Here is a 20,018-nt window from a genome sequence, read left to right as displayed (position 1 = left end):
GGACATGAACTTGGTCTCTTCCATCTTTGAATCCCAGTCATCGCAATCCTTGACACATGTATACGCTCAGTATTTTCATTTACTTGGCTAAAGCCTTACTATCTTAACTTAGCAGTGGATAATAACAAAAACATGGGCTCTGTCTCTCACGAGCATATAATTTGTTCCAGTCTGTCTTTATAAATCTTTTCTGGGTCACCAGAGGAGCCTAGACCTACAGCAACAGGGTTATCTCTAACAGAGCAATTTTGATCGTCTAAATTTTTGTTGGAAACCTTCTCTATTAGTGAGGAACGAGGGTGTAGGAAACCTGCTTTATTCAGGCCTGTGGCCCCAGTAAGAGTGTGACTCGTATTAAATTAAACGTCTGAAGATACAGTGAATAAACTGATGCATGAACGAAACTCAGCGTATTTGCTGTGATGATAAGAATGTCCATCCAGTGATAGAAACGAACATTTTGGCCCCCCAAAAGGAAAAGTATAAAAACATTTATATGAGTACCTGTTGTCCAAACATAAACGCTGTATTTTTAGCATCGGACGCTGGGTAAATTAAATTATGGTTGATAAAATGTTGCCTTTAAATTTCTGCTGTAACTACAAGAATATTATTTACTGGGATCACATCATAATATACAGTGGTTGCTGAAATGCAAAATGGCAGCATGTCATTAAACCTTAGAGCAATTTCCTGCTCTAGATCATCATCTAGACGCAGTACCGTTGTTTAATGTGGTGTCGTCAACATTTTAAACGTCCTGCCGTATCTGACCTTTCCAGATGGATCTTGATTTCTCTTTGGCTGATAACGTGGGATTGATTCCATTTAGTGGAAGATTTTCAATTTCAGCAGGAAGAGATCTCTTATCTGAAAAGGGAGATCAGTGGGAAGTGAGAAGGAGATTTAGAGCTGGTAGCAAAATCAGCTGATTAAGGTTCGAAGCCAGAGGAATAAAAACAAAGCACAGAAGAGATAAAACCTACGACTAGATGTTTTCTTCTTTGTGCTGTGCCTCCTTTGGACTTCTTTCTCCTCTGTTACCACGGTGCTTAGGACAGGAACATCATTCTGGGAGAGGAGCTGAAAAAAGAAAGAAAGTGAGAAAGAGGCCATCCTACCTCATTAACAAAATGTTCCGAAATTCATCACATCGGGGAAATCGGCCATGATCCCTCTCATTTTTAAAAATCATGACAACTGCGGTTTTAGTTAATTTGTGTAATTTAATTTTTGCCCCGCCCCCCCCAATTTTAAGTTGTCTGTCTTCTAACAAATGAGAAGTGAACAGCTACTGATTTTAATCTTCTTAATTTTAGAAGCTTTTATTTTCATAAAATTTAAGATTTAGGCTTAACTCTTTGAAGTGTTTAATACCTGAAATATAAACACTAAAGTTATTAGAAGCAGCAGATCGGGCAGAAAGAAGCTATCAGAGGGATTTCTATCCTGTTTAAAGAATCCGCAGTACCAAATATCCATTTCAGTTCATTTCTAAGGAAGTGTACGGTTTTGTACATTTGAAAATTGAAAATAAATTTGACAGTGAAGATGCATCTGAGCTCCATCATATTTGTCCTTAAAATGTTACTTATTAACATTTTCAAGAGTGGAATTGGTTTAGAAAACTATAAATTTATTTCTACAAAGAATGACAAAACAGTAATAGTGGTAGTAATAGTGAAAGAGGGACCTGATTTCTGGTAGGTCACTATATCATTTCATTTCCTCAGTACTGGAGGGAAAAGTTAAAACAGAATGTTAATTATTCCACCAGAAGGATGAACATATTAAGACCAAAATAGTCATGACTACTGGTCTTGAAGATTCCAGAATCCATCTTTGGAAAAACTAGTTTTGAACATTTTTTTTACTGATTCTGTACCTTTCTATGTAACTGGTTGTTTTTTAATATTCTTGTGTAACTTTTTGGATTTCTCATATTATCATCTCACAATTAGACTGTTACATGTGGAGCACAACATTCTGACCTTCAACAATAATGTTTTCAGAACGTTAGACTTTCCGTTAATTTGTAAATGTAAAGATAAAATGACAGGCAACATGCCTGGGCCTTTTCTGTACATGTTATTTTTCTATGTAGAAGGATTTTGACCTAAAAGCACAATGCAACACTGGTGAGCTCATAGGGGTCACTTATTTGGACTTATCTGAACGCTTATTTGAACTCAGTTACTTCACGAGTAGTGTTTTGTTTTTATTAATAAGTAGTTCAGATTTAGCATACAGGTGGAAATATTGGCGTAGTTCAGAGAAGTTTAGAACGGGAACTGAGGATCAGCAAAGAGCTCACTTTGAGTGCGAATGGCTTAATTCCAGTCATTTTTCCTTTAGGTTATCTTGGCTCTGATTTTTTAAATTCCGTGTTGTAATATTATATGTGAACTATATTTTTATATAATATATAATTTTATCAAAAATATGTAGCACATTTATAATCACAGGGACAGGTCCAACAGACATATTTTTCTAGAAAATATTCAAAAATAGCAAAAAGAGGTACAATAGAATAGCAGGTCCTGGAGCAGAAGCCACATTTTCCATCCCTTTTTTCTTGACGTCATCAGGGTCAATTATGAGTAAAGGAGTATTTTTGTGTGTGCTAACAATCAATTTTATTTGGCTTTTCAATGAGAATTGATATTTATCAAAAAAATTGGGATATTTAGTTTCATTTATGAATCTCTCCTGAAATAACCAGTTCTAATATTCCATTTCTGGAATCATCTATTTGCATACTTAGCCTTGGACAGGATTACTTTACTAGATATTACCTGCATTTTAATAAAGTATTGTGGTTGACATTTTCCTGAATTTTATTTTCAAATTCTTTTTAAAATTATAGATGTAGTGTATTTTTATTTTACTCATTTTAACTTCTTTAAAAAAATCCCAGTTTGCTAAAATGGAGATGCTGGTGTTTCTTACTAATATGACAGAGACATTCTAGCATAATCTTTGGATGCTATCGTGATGCCAGGGCTGTGAGCTTTTGTACATGGGATTTGTGTCTCCCTTCATGCTTGTGGACATGCAGTTTTTTCCAGAAAGGTTAAGTTTGCTATTTGTCTAATTACATTATCCAGAAAGGCCATCAAACTAATTAAGTGAACAATTTATTTTTCTCTTTAGAAATGTTTTGCTATTTCCTCACTCCTCCCCTCCCCTCCTTTTTCTCATACTTCCCTCCTGCCACTCCTTAAAGAATTTAAGGCAGGTTTATCACCTCTGGTCACATATTTGCATGTTTGTTTCTTATACTAAGCTTTTTTTCACTAGAACATTTCCCAAAGAAATTCCTCATTGTAGTATTTCTGGGATTTTGTTTGTTTTGGTTTTATTTTGGCAAAAGAATGATTGAATTTCATAGCATCGACTTTTCTCTTACTTTTGCCAACCTTTGGTCAAAGAAAAAGAGTAAAGTTTGTGTTCACTACTGACTTATCAACCAACTACCAACTACTTTGGTCAAAGAAAAAGAGTCAAGTTTGTGTTCACTACTGACTTATCAACCAACTACCAACTACTTTGGTCAAAGAAAAAGAGTCAAGTTTGTGTTCACTACTGACTTATCAACCAACTACCAACTACTTTGGTCAAAGAAAAAGAGTAAAGTTTGTGTTCACTACTGACTTATCAACCAACTACCAACTACTTTGGTCAAAGAAAAAGTAAAGTTTGTGTTCACAACTGACTTATCAACCAACTACCTCTGGCTCCTCTCAGGCACGTTGGGAACCTACCAGGTAAAGCAGAACCAGCCAGGGGCATCTGAAAATGTGGAGACACGTATGGAAACGTTCAGGTTTATATGAAAACGACCACACAATCAGTACTGATTTAGGTTTTATAAGACTGTATATCAGGGGACTTCCCTGGTGGTGCAGTGGTTAAGAATCCGACTGCCAATGCAGGGGACATGGGTTCAAGCCCTGGTCCGGGAAGATCCCACATGCCACAAGCAACCAAGCCCTTGCGCCACAACTGCTGAGCCTGCGCTCTAGAGCCCGCGAGCCACAACTGCTGAGCCCGTGGGCCACAACTACTGAAGCCTGTGAGCCTAGAGCCCGTGCTCCACAACAAGAGAAGCCACCGCAATGAGAAGCCCACACACCGCAACGAAGAGTAGCCCCTGCTCGCCACAACTAGAGAAAGCCTGTGCACAGCGACGAAGACCCAACGCAGCCAAAAATAAATAAATAAATTTATTTAAAAAAAAAAAGGAAAATCTATATCAGGAACATGGTTGACATGATCTCTATCGAAAAAGAGTCAAATTATTGACATGTAAGTTGTATATGTTAAATGAGAACTATTAAATATTTAAGTGTGTGAATGTGTGAATAAGTGGGGAAGAACAAATCTCTATGTGTGTATATATATGTGTGTGTGTGTGTGTGTGTATGTGTGTGTGTGTGTGTGTTTATATAGACATACATATATATACGTGTGTGTGTATCTAATTGATTTCCCACAATTATGGGGCTGAGAAGTCCCAAAAGCTGCAGTGGGTGAGCTGGAGCCTCAGCAGAGCTGATAGTATACGTTCCAATCCAGAAGCAGTCAGGCTCAAGACCCAGGAAGAGCTGACGTTTCAGTTTGAGTCTGTAAACAGGAAAAGACAACGTCCTGGCTTCAGACAGTCAGGCGAGGGGTCCCGTCTTACTTGTGGAAGGTCAGCCTTCTTGCTCCGGCTGGATGAGGCCTATCGAAGTAGAGAGCAGTCTGCTTTACTCAGGTCAGCAATTCAAGTGTTAATTTCATCCAGCAACACCGTTCCAGACACACCCAGAATAATAATGGTAAATAATAATAAAATATGTGGACACCCTGTGGCCCCGCCAGGTTGACACATAAACAAGGCAGAGAGTATGGCTAAAACAGAGAGGGTTTTGTTTCAGGTGTGTGGCCTGGTCTGGCCTTGGCACAGGGGTCTGGCAGGAAGAGAACCCTGGTGGGTTGTGTCAAAGCACAGGCGGTGGGTCAGGGTCAAGTTATATGGTGGCCAGCTGCAGTGGGAGAGGAAGGTGCAGCACAGGAAGTGCAACAGAATAAGCGTAGTCTGATGGGGCAGAGCTGTGTTACGGGGAGTTGTGGAAAACAAGTAGGATTTATTATGCAGGTGAAATACATACAAGCAGAGAGGTGACATGATGGCAGTAAGTAAACTTTGGGAAGATCGATCTGATGGAGAGCACACGTGTCCACTCATTCTCTCCAATCCAGACGGACAGCTCCTTGGCCTGCTCCCTACGGGTGGGATGTGAAGACCGGCCTTGCCTTTTTAGTGGGAATACCGATCTGGGCAGTTATAATAGGGTCTGATGAAGCACTGCTGTGAAGGAGGTGCAGAGTTTTGCAGAGCTCATAGGAACGACATCCAGCCTCCAAGACTCCCCAGAGCCAGTGGCGTGTGAAGAAAAGCAGGACTCGTCCTGGGTTTCGGATGTGTGTGGATTATGTTCCGAGTGAGGAGCACAGGGTGAGTGAGGACACAGAGATGGATGAGAGCGGGGTCTGTACGAAGGAGGGAAGGAAGTTCTGTGCGGCGAGAGCTCAGAGGGAACGAGGGTGACTTTGTCAAGACCGGCAGCTGGAGAAGGGCATGGATTCCACTAGGGAGTTAGTATTGCAAAGGCAACTGGAAGCCATTTACGCATTTTGATTTGGGAAGAGAGTTCACTAAATTTCCACCTTGACTGCATGGAGGAAAGTGGATTGGACGTAAGATTGGAGACAGAGGCTCCTGCAGTGCTTGGGTGATAATTAGAATGGGTGGGAATGGAGACCCTGCAGCCGCCTCCCACCAACCCTGGGGAGTGGGGGGAGGTGAGCTGAGCTGATCTCCAGATGCTGGAGACTGTGGGGATCCTGGAGGAAGGTGCGTCTGTCAGATTCACTGTGAATGAAACGTCAACCCTGGTAGTCAGATTTCCACCCAGCAAGGGAGGAAGGAGGATTTGGACATGGTGGTTATCCTGATGAGTGAGACTGGAAAGAAGGAGGGCAGAATAGGGTGGGTAATAGAAGTAATTCCCTTGAGAGGAAATGAAAATTGCCTTTAGACCTGCCAACTTGAAAAAGCTTACTTGATATGTTGGTAGGTTACACGCAGCGTGGAGTTTTCACGTAGTTAGCGCTGCACGAACACCCATGCGAGTGCGTGGCGGGTCCCAGGAGAAGCCGGAAACCATGCATCCGTAGTAACTGTCCCTAAATGGTCACGTGTGGGAATGTCATCTTCTGGAACATTTACAGATTACAGACGTTTCGGTGCAGGTGTCTACCTCGCTCAGTATTTAAGACACAGGGTTACCTTTGGGTTTATCCCTCATCACGGGTGCCATGGATGTGATCTTATACACAAGGCCCTTTGGTGAGATTTCCCCTGAGCAGGATTTCTGCGCTTGTTCAGCCTTGACCAAGGCCTATTTATATGGACATACCTGCTGCCCCTCCTCCCACACAGAGCCAGAGTTGGCCTGGGGTGAGCTGGACTCGGGGAGGAATACAGAACGCCCCTCCTCCACCCGGCAGATGCAGCCCCCAGGCCTTGGCCAGTTAAACAGGTACATGAAGGCCAGGCCCAGCCACCTGCTCTGAGCAAAAACTTCTCTTTCTCCGCGTTTCACTGATTCACTCATTTAATCACTGCTGGTTCTCTGTGTCTCTGCAAGAAGGAAAAGACGCCCCTTCCTTTGGCAGGAGGGGCCCCTGCCGGACACAAGGCTGAGAGCAGGGTGCTGCCTGGGGTTGGCCCCCTAGCACGTGTCCTGGGCCCTTTGGGCGGGAGGCAGCCACTCTGTTCTGATGTCTCCACCTTTGTTTTCAAGAACTAAGTGAGTTCATCAGAAGCACAGAGGCATTCTTACCAGGAAAGATGGTAAGAGTTTAGAATTTGTTCCGCCAGATGTTTTGAAGAAATATTCCAACTGATTAGAAAAATATGGACAAACTATTCCGGGAATGTCACAAGACCCGAAGTCGCTCTGAATGCGTGATTTATTAAATGGATTCTGTTCTTTTCCTGAAGACCACTGGCAGGCTTTCCTCTCTCCAAACTAAACAGTTTGCGGCTAATATATTAACATTTTCATTGGGGGAGAATTATAGATCTGAACCTGTGGTTAATAAGAAATCTTATTCATATTCCATGGAGGGGGGATTTAAAATTAGTTAATACTTTCCAGATAGTTTCAAAACAATAAAGAAAAGAATTTCCTTTGAGGAGAAAGGTGGGGTCGGGGTGCAGGAAGCAGCAGGTTACCATCTTCCTTCATAAACTAGTAAACAGGGCTGCCTTTGTTGATGCCAACTGCTTGGTTTTGCCTTATCTGGTTTCTGTTTACATATTAAACTTCCCCGAGTAGAAGGCAGCTTTGCCCGTGGTCGAGAAGACATTGTTCTTTTGTGTTTATGCGGCAGATCAAACACCAGCAACAGATAGTGTTTGTGGTCTGAGAGCCCAGACCCCGTGAATGGGCCCGGCACATGGTTTGAGGTAGTGAGCTTTTTTCTTTCTTTTTTTCTTTCCTTTTTTTTTTTTTTTTTAATTTCTATTTGAGCCTTCATTCCCCATGTGTCCTAGGCACACATGCAGCCCCACAAGAGTCAGCTCCTGTCGGCCTAACAAGGGTGCCTGGTGAGCACAGGCAGGGCAGCTGTTTTTGTTTGTTCATTTATTCTTCAAGTAATCAGTTAATTTTGGAGATACAGTTGACATATAACATTGTGTAGGTTTAAGGTGTACAGGGTGTTGGTTTGATACTTTCATGTATCGAAACGTGGTGTCACTCTAGCGCTAACACCTCCATCACCTCTCATAATTATCGTTTCTTTTTTTGTGGGAACAACTGTTAAGATCCAGTGTCTTAGAACTTTGATGTTTATAACAATCACCGTGCTGTGCATTACATCTCCAGACTTAGTCATCCACCAATTGCAAATTTGCAGTTTTAATACGTCCGGCTCGGCTGTGAGAGAGGAGGGTATGGGTGCCTGGAGGGGGACCCAGGCCCTTGAAGTTTTGTTCTTTTGCAAAAGGTCATTGTTGGTATGTGATATTCAGATCAAATCACTGCCACCTTGAATCCCAGTCCTCTTGTCCGAAGGGTGCCTTATGCTGGGGAGCTAGCATTTTTAATTTGCCCCTCTACACAGAAGAACTTTATTCCAGGATCTGTTTTCCTTTGCCACAAAGCGTAAGTATCAACACACGCGTGCCCCCCCCCAACACCTTCAATCACACACTCACAGGCATATATACCACAGACACACACATGATTTTGACTGTAAATTTGACCCACCTTAGAAGATGTATTCCTGGAATGCTGTTTGTTGTCATGAAAATCAACAAGTTGGAACAATGGGACAGTTGACTAGAAACAGCACAAGTCAACAGTTGTTGTTACTGACTTATTTTAAATAAATTTAACTGTAGTGAAAACCTTTTCTTATTCAAAGCCCAAGTAGAATTTTGCACTGTTCAATTGTAATATACATTCGTCTGGTTTGCTGTTTTTTTATGTAAGTGAAAACAAAGTTATTTGTATATTTGGTGCAGGTGTGCTTTTCTCATAGTGATCTTTAAAAATGAGATTTATAAACTTAGTTGTTCAAAATAAATCACCTTCAGGTTTTGTAAAAAAAAAAAAAGTTGGGGGGAGACCCAAGGAACCTATCAAAAGCAAACAAACGAACAAAAAAAGCTTTTCTAGAGCTACTAAGTTCGTTCCTCAAGTCGCAGGAGTGTGACTGAACCAACCATCACAAAATTCCATTGTAATGTCAAAGATGCTTCAACCACGCACCCGCTTCTCCTGGAGGCCTCCCCATGGTGACAGAGACCCTGCCCAGAGACTCAGCACGTGCTCGGAAGCATTTCTCAGAAGCTTTGCTGAGTTGTGAGTTTGTTACCGGACCAAAGTTGCGTCCGCTTGCCTACACACAGTGAAGCCAGTCTGCACCACGATGTCGTGGTGAAGGCAAGGGCAGCATTTACTGCAGGCCCAAAGCAAGGAGACCAGGCAGCTCATGCTCAAAAGACCCAAACTCCCCGTTGGCTTTCAGGGAAAGTTTTTGAAGACAAGGTGAGAGAGAGGGTTGCAGGGTGATCAGCTCATGGACACTCTTCTGACTGGTTGGTGGTGAGGTGATTGGGCATCAACATCATCAACCCTCTGGTCCCAGCCAGTCTGGGGTCTATGTGTTTGTGGGCAGCATCTAGTTAATTTTCTCCATTTGTGGGGGGTTTCCGTATCTGCAAAGCAGCTCAAAGAACGTGGCTCAGAATAGCGTCTGTGGCCCTTGAGGAGAAGCTAAAGGTCCTTGACTTTGTTTAATGGTTAAACTATTATTATTTTGTCTTACTTGACTGTTTTCCTTTGCTTCTGCATTTTCTCACTTCTCTGATTATGTTTATTCTTTGGAACTCAGGGAAGACCTAGGAAGCTAAAGTTTTCCATGAACAAGAGACAGGTGGAGGACATGCCGGGGTGGTGGAAGGGAGTCTGTCCCAGGAAGGCCCCATAGGGTCCTGCTTGGTTACAAGCTACTCTGTTTCATGCCTGTAGTGCAAGTATAGAATTGAGTCAGAAGAGAATAACTTAATCATAAAATATCCTATGAGATCTTAAAACCTCATGAAACTGCATTCTATTTAAAACACATCCATGTATAATAATAATTCCACTTGTTATTTACCTTCCCCCTGCATTTTTAAGCAAAATTTTAACTTGAGGAAGATGCCTTGTGATGCTATGCAATTTTCTTCCTCCTCCCATCCCTCTGCGGGAGACTTGTGACTGAGCTGAGAGGCCCAGAGGGGTCAGGATGGAGTGTGTGTCCCTTGGCCAATTCCCGGCTTGGAAATCTTAAACAAGCTTCAGGTCCCTTGTAGCTTAAATGGGCACAATGATAGCTCTGCTTTTCAGGATCCACGTGACCATTAACTGGTACGTGCTTCTAAAACATCCAGTGGAGTGTTTGACACATTCTCAGTTCTCACCACCTTTCCCTTTGAGTAGAATTAGTCAAACAGCATTAATCCGTCTATGATTTTTAACATGCACAGCCTGTTTGTTATAGTCTTCTACTCCATGGTGGAAACAACATCTGGGGCATCCCTTGATGTGTCAAATCTTTTGAAAACAAAACAGCAACGATTCTTGGTTCCACAAATGCTAAGTCTCTGATGTTTCTGGCTCTGGACACTGAGAGATTATCTATACGTGGCCAAACGTTACTGTTCCGAGTTATGTATGAGTTAAAAGGAGATGATAAAGAAAAACAACAGATTGTTTGAGCTATAAGTGTATGATTTTGAGACATGAAAGATAATATAAAAGACATTGAATATTGAGTTCTAAGATTTGAATACTGGGAATTGTGGAACCATTAATTAATAGGTGACATAGTTGGAAACTGTCAGATGAAACACTGGTACAGATTCACCTCGGTGGGTTTCGACCACTTTGTTGAGGTTAGGGGGGAAACATCAGCGGAGCATGGCTAGTCTACAGGGATGTCTATAAACCATGGGCCACAGTCATTCTTACCAATTTTCAAGTGTTAAAAACGTGGAAATGCACGTGTGACTGTAAACCTTCGAGTGATTCACAATGGGAAAAAATAATCAAAAAGTGAGAGCTATGAACTTTTTCTTCTATCTATTTACTCCTTTTATCTCAGAACAGACAAGCGTATTTTATAGTTTAAACAATTCTACATTGTTAATAGCATGGGTTATAATTTCTCAAAATGTTCCTTATTTCATTTGGCTTAGTTATTTATCTGATTAAGAGATTTGTTAATGACAGAGCACATTGACTAAAGCTCCCCACATATGCAAGATATATTTTTTCCAGGAAGTGCTCTAATTCTGCACGCACATTGCAACCTGAATATAGAAAGCTCATCCTTATTGAATTATCATAAAATCCTCATGAACTAGAAATGGAGAGTTTACTTCACTTTTAATCTGTTTTTACTCCATTTTATAGATACTAAGATAAAAGTTTAAAATGTCATCAGAAAGGGTCAAATAGAACTCACCTCTGTCTCAGATTCTTGGTTGTAATATTTTACTAGGCCTATTTTTCTAGGATTACTTTGTCCTGTGTGTGGTTTCACTATTAGGTGATGTATTTCAGAGGGAAAACAAGCACTTTTCATCTCCAGAAAGTAAACTTTTAGTTTTTTCTGGTACTAATTTTCCCACTTTAAGATACAGTTTTGCTGATCGGTAAGACCTATATTTCTAGTGAAATCAACCTACACATTATTGAATAGTGGGAGAAATGTAAAATTTGCATAGGAGACATTGAGGTCTGTGTTTTTGGATCATCCTCATACCAACAAGTTTTCTGATTACAGAGGAAAATACAGTGAATCTTAAAGCATCATTCCTGCCATCAGGCCAACTGCCCTCTAAAATCCCCTAGTTTGATTGGGTTTCTCCTGAACCATTACAGACTTAATAGCCCTGTCTAAATTGCCCAGATTAACTTCCCATGGCTCCTTCTGCCCGGAATTTTACTGTTACATTCACACTGCTTCACGGGAGCAGGTCAGAGCTGCTGTAAATTCCCACCATATGCTGAGGTTTAAAGAAATATTTGAGTTCCCCATAGGTGGAGCTTGTTAATTGATTAACTTTAAGAATGTGAAAAGGAACCATGGTGTTTTGCATATTTGACTTTGTAATGTTACCAGGAGCTAATTATTCTTTGCAAGATGTCAAGTGGCCACTCTGAATGGAAGTCTAACCTATGTTGTGATCAACAAGTGGGAAAGAAAAGATGACACCAGGAAGATGGATGGAAAACTGTTGTGAGAACAAGAAAAATTAAGAGTCATTAGAACTGCTTGTCATTAAGACGTTTTAGTCACTAGAATTTCGTGAATTTTAGGCAAGATGGCTCTGACCATCCTAACCCAACCCCTTGCTAATGTGGTTGCCCTTGACCTTTACCTTTTGTTCCATGGCCCCAAACCCCAGCTCACTCATCCTCTGGGGAAAGAGAAAGCCCCCAGGAGCTGGTCCTCAACTCCCCCTTGGTCCTCGGCTGCATCAGCTAAACCTCCTGTGTCCCCCTGCTTGGCAGTGATGTCCCTTCTCCACAGCCAGTGTCCTAGATTCTCATGACCTTCCTCAAGGCCACTTTGCCTCGTCATCTAAACCTCAACTACTTTCTCTCCTAAAAAACCGAAGCCACAAGCAGTGGTTCCCCCACTCCCTGAGATGCTTCTGGCCATTGGACCATATTAGTCCCCTGACCCAAATGTGGAGAAGGCAGTGAGTGTCCCTCCACTGTGCTCCGAGTCCAAACCCTCTTCCTTCCTCTGCAACTTCCTTCTCCGTTTCTTTTAAAGTTTTTTCCAGTCTTCTTGTGCTTCTGCCTCAGCTTATAAGCTCCTGAAGTCTCTCGCAGTCCCCGCCTATTCCACGGGGCTGTTTCATTAGACCCCTCCCAGCCACGGTCAAGGACAAAGAAGTCCTCCCAGACCCCACATCCACACCGACGGAGTGTGCTTCGAGCCCACACCATCCTGTCCCTCGCTCCTATGGTCTCCTTGCTGTTAATTCTTTCTTCATCCCTAAAATGTTAGCGTCTCCTTTCTGGGGAGCTCATCCACTTCCATGGCTTAGTCATCTGCATGTTGATGACTTCCAGACCTTATTTTCTAGTCTTTTCTGAATTTCAGGTCCTTATAGCCAATTATTTCTTGGAACACCGCTTGAACTTCAGCAAGCTGTTCAAAGTGAACACGACTGTGGTAAAATACAACGTTTCTCAAAACCACAGCCCTCCCCTTGGGACGCCTCTCTGGATGAATGAGGCCCCCGTACACCCCGCTTCCCCAGACGGAATCTTGCAAAGCGTTCTTGACGCCTCTCTTTTCTCCTCCCCTGTGACCAGCCAGGCCCCTCCTCCCAGCCATCTGCCTCTCCATCTCCTCTGCCTCTCTTCCCTGCTGGTCTCTCACTGGGTCCACTGGCTTCTTCAGTTGCCTCATCTCTTTCCAGGGAATCTCCCTGGGCTACGAGAATATTCTCTCTGAAACTCCAATCTGCTCATACCTGTTCTTTGTTTCAAGAACTTCGGGACAGCCCATCCCTTCCAAGACATCATGGAAACTCTTCTGCAAGATACACACAACTCTGGCTACTTGTCCGACCTCATCACCCACGGCCCCTCTCACTAGAGGCTCGGATTTGGCTGACCTACGCGAGTTCCCCACGTACATCACGCGTGCTCCAGCCTCTGTGCCTTTGTAGGTGTTGCTAATTATTCCAGGGACACCCTTGAGTCTTGGATTTGCTTGGGAAAACCTTACTCAGGTGTCACTCTTGGAACCGAAGCCTCCTCCCCGCCCCTAGCTTTCCTTCTTGTCCCCTTCCTACACTCTCAAAATCAGGCCAAGTTCATCTCTGTTATCCTGCTTCCACGCTGCGTCACAGCTGTGCCTTCCCTTGCGTCTGCCCACGGACACACTATCTTTGCTCTTGAGACTCCACGATGACTTCCTGATCCTTCTATCCTCAGCTGCTAGTATTGTGTATTTGGTACGTGATTCCTTTGCGTTTATTGAATGAAAGGAATAAATCAATGCATTCATCAACCATTTCGTAATTAAAAGATATTGACAAAAAGAAAGAACAAGTGGCTCTAAATTTAAAATCCTGACTACAGATATTAATTACAAAGCATACAATAGAACCTGCTGGATTTCTATATGAAATACACAAAACACTTGTGACCTTCTCCGGGAAAGGGTGCAGCTCAAGGGAGAACTAAGTAAGACTGTGTGAATACGTTCTGGTACAGCAAGAACTTTTCTTCCTTCCGGAAACATCATGTGCTAGTATGGACCAAAGCCTTATAAACACATGGGGACACAATGTCCAGGTGATTTCCATTACCCTGGAGACCAAATATGGCTGAAGTGACTTTTAACCACTGGGGTTTGACCACGCACCTAGCCATAAAGCTCTGTGCTTTTCCCCCTCACAGGTATTTGAGCAAGACCCTTCGAGAAGAAGTATCAACAGCAGAGCATTCTCTGAACAGGGAGAAATTCGCTGTTTGGAAACAAGCCCTGAATGTAATTGGCTTCAGTAACTTGGTGAGTCATGCCATAAATATTACACTGAGAAAATCAACCCTCTACTAATTTATAAAAATCATTCATTCAGAACACTTCTGTGCTCCTGGAGTTCACATGCTAGGGCGGGATAGACATAAACAAGGGTACACTCAGGGCACAGGTGCCCTGGAGACAGGCAGAGGATGGACTGCCGTCTTCAAGGAGGTGGTGGAGACCTTTGCCCATTGGAACCATGTGAGCAAAACACATCAAAGAACTTTGCTTTGACTCAAGAGAAGACTGGCAGATCCTGGTGACCGTTTACTGCCAAGAATCACTTTGACAAGTAATCTGATCACCTTATTAAACTCTCTTCTTCAACAACATGATTTAGTTTTTTCATTCTTAAAGAATTACCAAACACCTGCCAGCATTACAAAGCTGAAAAGTACTACTTAAAGGGTTTAAACCCACTGCTGTGCGGTGGAAATGTCTGTGATTCTGGAAATGCCCTAGGTCTGTGCCGTACGATATGGCAGCCACTGGCCACGTGGGACCGGGGAGATGGAGTTTTAATTTTTCTTAGCTCTGATTCCTTGAAATTGAAACAGTCTTGTGTGGTTCGTGGCTCCTGAATTGAACGGCGCAGGGCTAGAGAATAAGAGATAGGAAACGACCTAAGCCCGAGACCTCTCAAATTCCCACCAGTCTCTTTCCTTCACACATCCTCTCTGTGTCCCCTCATTCAACGTGGCGTCAATCTGAATTACAGCCAATTCCTCGTTAGCGATCAGTGTAAGATCGCGTGGGGGTAACTTAGGTATGCCCGTAGCTCAGGAGCCCAGTTTTAGTCACAGATCTAAATATGTTTTTTTTTTTTCCTTAAACCAGTAAGTTGATTGATTTGGGTCTTTGTCTTTTCCCTTGTCCACGTGGCTCATGGGGCAGGGAGTGGGTGGAAGGGGTGCGAAGGTGGCGAAAAGGAGAGGGTAAGGAGGTAGGGACTCACCCTAAATGAATTAGCTCGGGGCCTTCACCCCGGCCTCACCCATTCAGAGACTGGATGGGGTTCTAGGCACGTGCGATCATATGGTCCTTTGTTCTTTGTTGCTCTGCTCATCCAATCTCTGTATTACTGTCTTTCCCTGACTCCTACCCGTTTGTACTTCTCTGTCTTTGCACTTGCTACTGTTGTGCTCTTTTCTTATCGTTTTTCCCTTCCTAAGTGTCTGAAATCTCTGCTTCCTTATGGGAAACTGGGGTATAGACATGGGTAAGGAACCATTCCACCAAAATATCAGTTGCTTGGAAACAGGGCTTTAAAACTCCATGATGGATCCTCAGAGGCAGGGCAAGCAAATTATACCTTCCACCTAAGGCAGCGAGTAGAGAATTTAAGTTTTTTGGTGAAAGAACTGTGTGCAGTTAAGCAAACGATGTGAAGGTAATCACTTCATCTTGATCCTTTGGGGTGACTGGGACGGTGACAACTTGGTCCACACAGGAGGAAAATATCATGTCCCATAAGATTGGGAGGAAGGTACTTCTGGGCTGGCAAGACCCTTGAATCAAAACTTATGACTGTGGTCCTAGGAGAGCTGACCACAAAGGAGCCTCCGCCCGTCTTCCATCGCGGACACAGAGAAGCAGCCCCTGCCCCTGCCCCCTGAGCAGCTTATCTCCACCTGCCTCTGTCGTGGCATCACCACGCTGTAATCCATGTTCGGGCTACTTTTCATAGCTCTGCCTACTTCACTGAACTGGATGATACTTGAGGACACAGCGAAGTCTTGCTGTCTGTATCCAGAAGTACCTCTCTCCTAGGGCACTGGGACATTTAATGAGGAGTTACTGGATTTATTTTTTTAAAAAAGGGGGAGAGGGAGGTGTCAAGGAGGTTAAGATGCTCGGAAAATGTTATTCAGACAAGCACAAGTAAATACAATTAGAGACACTAGTTTGTGATGTGGAGGTTACCAAAAACATTTCTAAGTAATGCCACAAACATAGAGTATTATACCTGAAAATTACAGATTATCCTTTTCAATGCTCTCATTTTAAGGTCATAAAACTACCTTGTCCTGAAAACTAAAAGTTCTGGAGGAAATTCATAGAAGTCCCAATGACCATATCGTGTCAACTGTGTATTTATAAAGCAAATGAGAATTGTTCTTAGAAAAACTTCCACAGACAGGAGCTTTTCTTCCCAAATTACAAATGCGGAAACTGGGAATTTAAAAGGTTATGTCACTTGCCCTAAATGAGACTCAACTACTTTTGCTATTGATAGCATAACACTAAATAGTTGTGATTCTGGGGAAGTACCTTTTAACTTACAGCTTTTCCTTGACTTCTTATTCTTAACCCCAACTGACTGTCCAAAGCCAAATCTGAGGTCTAATTTCTTTCTTTATGCAGCCTTCCAGGTTCTCGGATATTCTTTCAGCAAACACTCTCATCCTTCCTGCTAACGTCCATTTTTTTTCTGAGTTTTCCTTAAAATACTTTTAAAAATTAGCATTTTGTTTATTTCGCCATGGATGTTTTCATCAGACCTCCATTAATTTTCCAGCAGAAATGAAAAATTCTGTAAGCATAATAGCAGTTTATTTCAAAACAGAGAACTAAGGGATGGACTCTGATGCTCTCTGGGGAAGCAGCCACGTGACCCTGAAGTCGGCTAAGCCTCCGGTAACTGTTCTGCCAGCCCTGGGGGGACACGTGTGAAGTCCGACCCTATAAGTGATGTCCAGCCAGTCAGACCATGGTTACACAACCATTCATGCTTCATCCTGATACTTATCCGGAAACCATTCATTTATATCAGAACACGTCACGTCCTCACTGTCTCTCGTTTAAGGAACAGAAAAGTCGGCTGCAGAAGGAACACTGAGTTTCCCGATTTTGATTCTGAGCTAGAGATCGGTAGTTCTCTAACGGGACATTCTGGGTCTGAAAAATCACAGCCCCCCCCCATAGCACGCACATCATTTCTTAAACCTACTTGGAGGTTTTTCAAAGGATTGGTCTTTGAATCTTTCTTCTGAGCAGCGCCGCTCATCTCCTCTATTTCTCAACCGTGTAGGAGGTGGAGAACGTGTGTGTGATTCTAGCGGCCACGTTACACCTTGGAGACATCCGGTTCACTGCTCTGACCGAGGCCGACTCCGCCTTTGTGTCTGACCTCCAGCTTCTGGAACAAGGTCAGTGGGACAGATCTAGCAGTAACCTCATCGATGTGCAGCTTTGCAGACTGGCCAGTGGATGGCGACACAGTACAGAAAAGTCAGGTGGAATCAACCCTTTTTTGCTGGAGTGGGATTCAGTGAGGGCGGCGGAGGGGAAAAAAAGAACTGTATCCTCTTTCTTCTTCTTTCTTCTTTCTGGTTATGTGAATGACTAAGATGTACGTTTGTGTCACAGTAACAGCGGTGGTGCTTCGGCACATAATTGGGTTTATTTATATCGTTCTAAGTATTCTCCGCCCCGCCCCGTGCCATCCCGTATATTTGGGGAGCATGTTATTAGCTGAACATTTAAACAGAACACAGTTACTTCCCTTTAAAGATTTTGTCACAAACCTCTCTCTCCCTTGAAATTACCTTGTCAGTCACTCCCAGGTTTTTTCAAAACGCCTTAAAGCCACAGGTTGTTGTGACCAGCATTATCTTTGCCTCATATCGAAGTAATTTAACCAGGAATTGGGAAAAAGCATTCAGGGCCATTTGTGAGGGCAGGAGGGAAAGAATCCTGCAGTGATTTAATGCAGGAGCCCTGAGAACTCATTAACATTTCCATTCCTCTAAGCCACTGTTTCTCTAGCTGAATTTGCCAATTGCAGTGGTAGTTTGGTTTCTTTAAGGCACACATTTTCTAATGGGTCTATACAAACTCCTCAATTATAAAATGCCATGTTCTCGCTGTCAAAAATACGTATTAACTTTATGCTTTCGTTTAGTGGCTGGAATGTTGCAAGTATCAACGGATGAACTGGCATCTGCTTTAACAACTGATATCCAGTATTTTAAGGGTAAGTTTCTCTGTACTTTGCCTTTCACCTCTGTGAGAATCTTTACACTGCTGAGAGGCCATTCTGATGAGCTGGTCACCTTTTTCAGCTAGTGACTCATTTTAGACAAATAAAGTCATCAATCCAAGAGGATTTATTCAGTTGGAACATGGGATGCTTTAGTGTGTGCGGTGCCCCGCTGCGAAGAGCACCCTTTTCCCTCTTGCTCGTCAGTCAGGATGAGAGCTGCCATTTACTGGGCACTTATGAACTGGAGGGCATTGTGGCAGGTGCTATGAATGTTGGAATTTTTAGTTCTTCCAAATTGCTAAGGGGTGGGCTTAACTATTTCCATTTTAATGAATGAGAAAACTGAGATTCAAAGAGGCTAGATAACTTTGGACGTGAAATCACCAGTAAATGGCATGCTTGGAATCAGACTCTAATGCCCTCTGACTCTCGAGATGAATCTCTGTGCTGTAGGATCTCCACTCAGTGGCAAGAGGGTGTCTTTCCTAAATGCTCTTCACTCATCCACTACAAGTCATCGCCTTACCAAACTGCCTCTTTATTGTAATTTTGAGGACTCAGCGTCCATCTGATATTGTTTATTCTCAAAATCACTGCTATTCTTACCTTCTGTTCCCAGTGGCCCTACTTGCAGACACTTTGGCATGTGGCTTGCAAATTCTGCCTCATCCCTAGAGTTCCCCTTCCACGTTCCCAAGCTTTATGGATCTCCCCATTATCCACTGAGTTACCCAAAAGCCATTCCTGACACTTCGTCCTCCTCCTTCTCCACTGAGTAGATCAGCCACAAGCCAGTTCTACCCCGTAAATACTTCCCATTCTCACTCTCGTCCCTTCGCTTTCATCCCCACTCCCTTAAACTGTCTTTCTCAGGTGATGGCAAGAGAATCTGATCAGTCTTCCACCTGGCCTTATCTCACTCTACCTTCCTTCCGCACTCTTCAGGAATAAGCTTTCTGAGATGCAAATATGATTTTCATCCATGGATGACTCTTCAGGAATAAGCTTTCTGAGATGCAAATATGATTTTCATCCATGGATGACAGCCTTGAAAGGATGCGCCCACTCCTTTAGAGTAAATATCATCCCTTTCGGAGGTCCTGAGAGGCCTTTATTATTGGGGCCAAACCTCACTTTTATGCTTCATCCTCAGCCGTTTTCCCGCCAGTGACCTTGCATCAGGAAATACACTTTCCTGAAGTTCTCCAAAGGCATTATTCTTCCTCACGGCTTTTTTTTTTTTTTTAATTGAAGTAGAGTTGGTTTACACGGTTGTGTTAATTTCTGCTGTACAGCAAAGTGATTCAGTTATACCTATATATATTCTTTTTCATATTCTTTTCCATTATGGTTTATCCCAGGACATTGAATATAGTTCCCTGTGCTCTACAGTAGGACCTCGTTGTTTATCCATCCTATATGTAATAACTTGCATCTGCTAACCCCAAACTCCCAACCCATCCCTCTCCCGGCCCCCTCATGACTTTTTAAAGAAACATTGAACTCCCCATTAATATCTGTAATTTAATATATCCAGGCCTCCCTCCTTACTCCCCAGCCATGTGGATGAGAACCCCACCGTCACGTTGGCTCTAGAGACCTCCATCCTATAACATCACAAGTGACACCTGCTTTCACCGCCACTTCGTGAGGTTCCGTCTCAGCGGCATTGAACTCATGGCCGCTTGACTCTTCACGACCTGCTGGTGCTTTTTTGTTCATTTGTTTGTTTGATCTCAGCTTACCTCAGAGGCGGTTCTCCTTTACCTGTGCCTCTGTTGATTGACAGCTCACTAAGTCCTCATTTCCCATGGTCAGCATCCTATTACCGGACTCCCTGTGGGTTGAGTTGCAGTGGTACCCAGGTTGG

At 43.0% G+C, this 20,018-nt stretch overlaps 1 protein-coding gene across 1 annotated transcript in view; it reads left to right on the top strand.

Annotated features, from left to right (window-relative positions):
• The window catches only part of MYO16 (myosin XVI), a 424,969-nt gene that overhangs the window by 213,226 nt on the left and 191,725 nt on the right, over positions 1–20,018 (top strand). Inside the window, exons 17-19 of the mRNA XM_082675412.1 lie at positions 14,037–14,148; positions 17,195–17,312; positions 18,068–18,139. Coding sequence (XP_082531538.1) covers positions 14,037–14,148; positions 17,195–17,312; positions 18,068–18,139 — 302 coding nt within the window. The remainder of the gene's footprint in view (positions 1–14,036; positions 14,149–17,194; positions 17,313–18,067; positions 18,140–20,018) is intronic.

Source organism: Grampus griseus (assembly GCF_964374135.1).
Source record: "Grampus griseus genome assembly, chromosome: 18".
Classification (NCBI taxonomy): Eukaryota; Metazoa; Chordata; class Mammalia; order Artiodactyla; family Delphinidae; genus Grampus; species Grampus griseus.
This window is presented reverse-complemented; position numbering and strand designations above follow the sequence as displayed.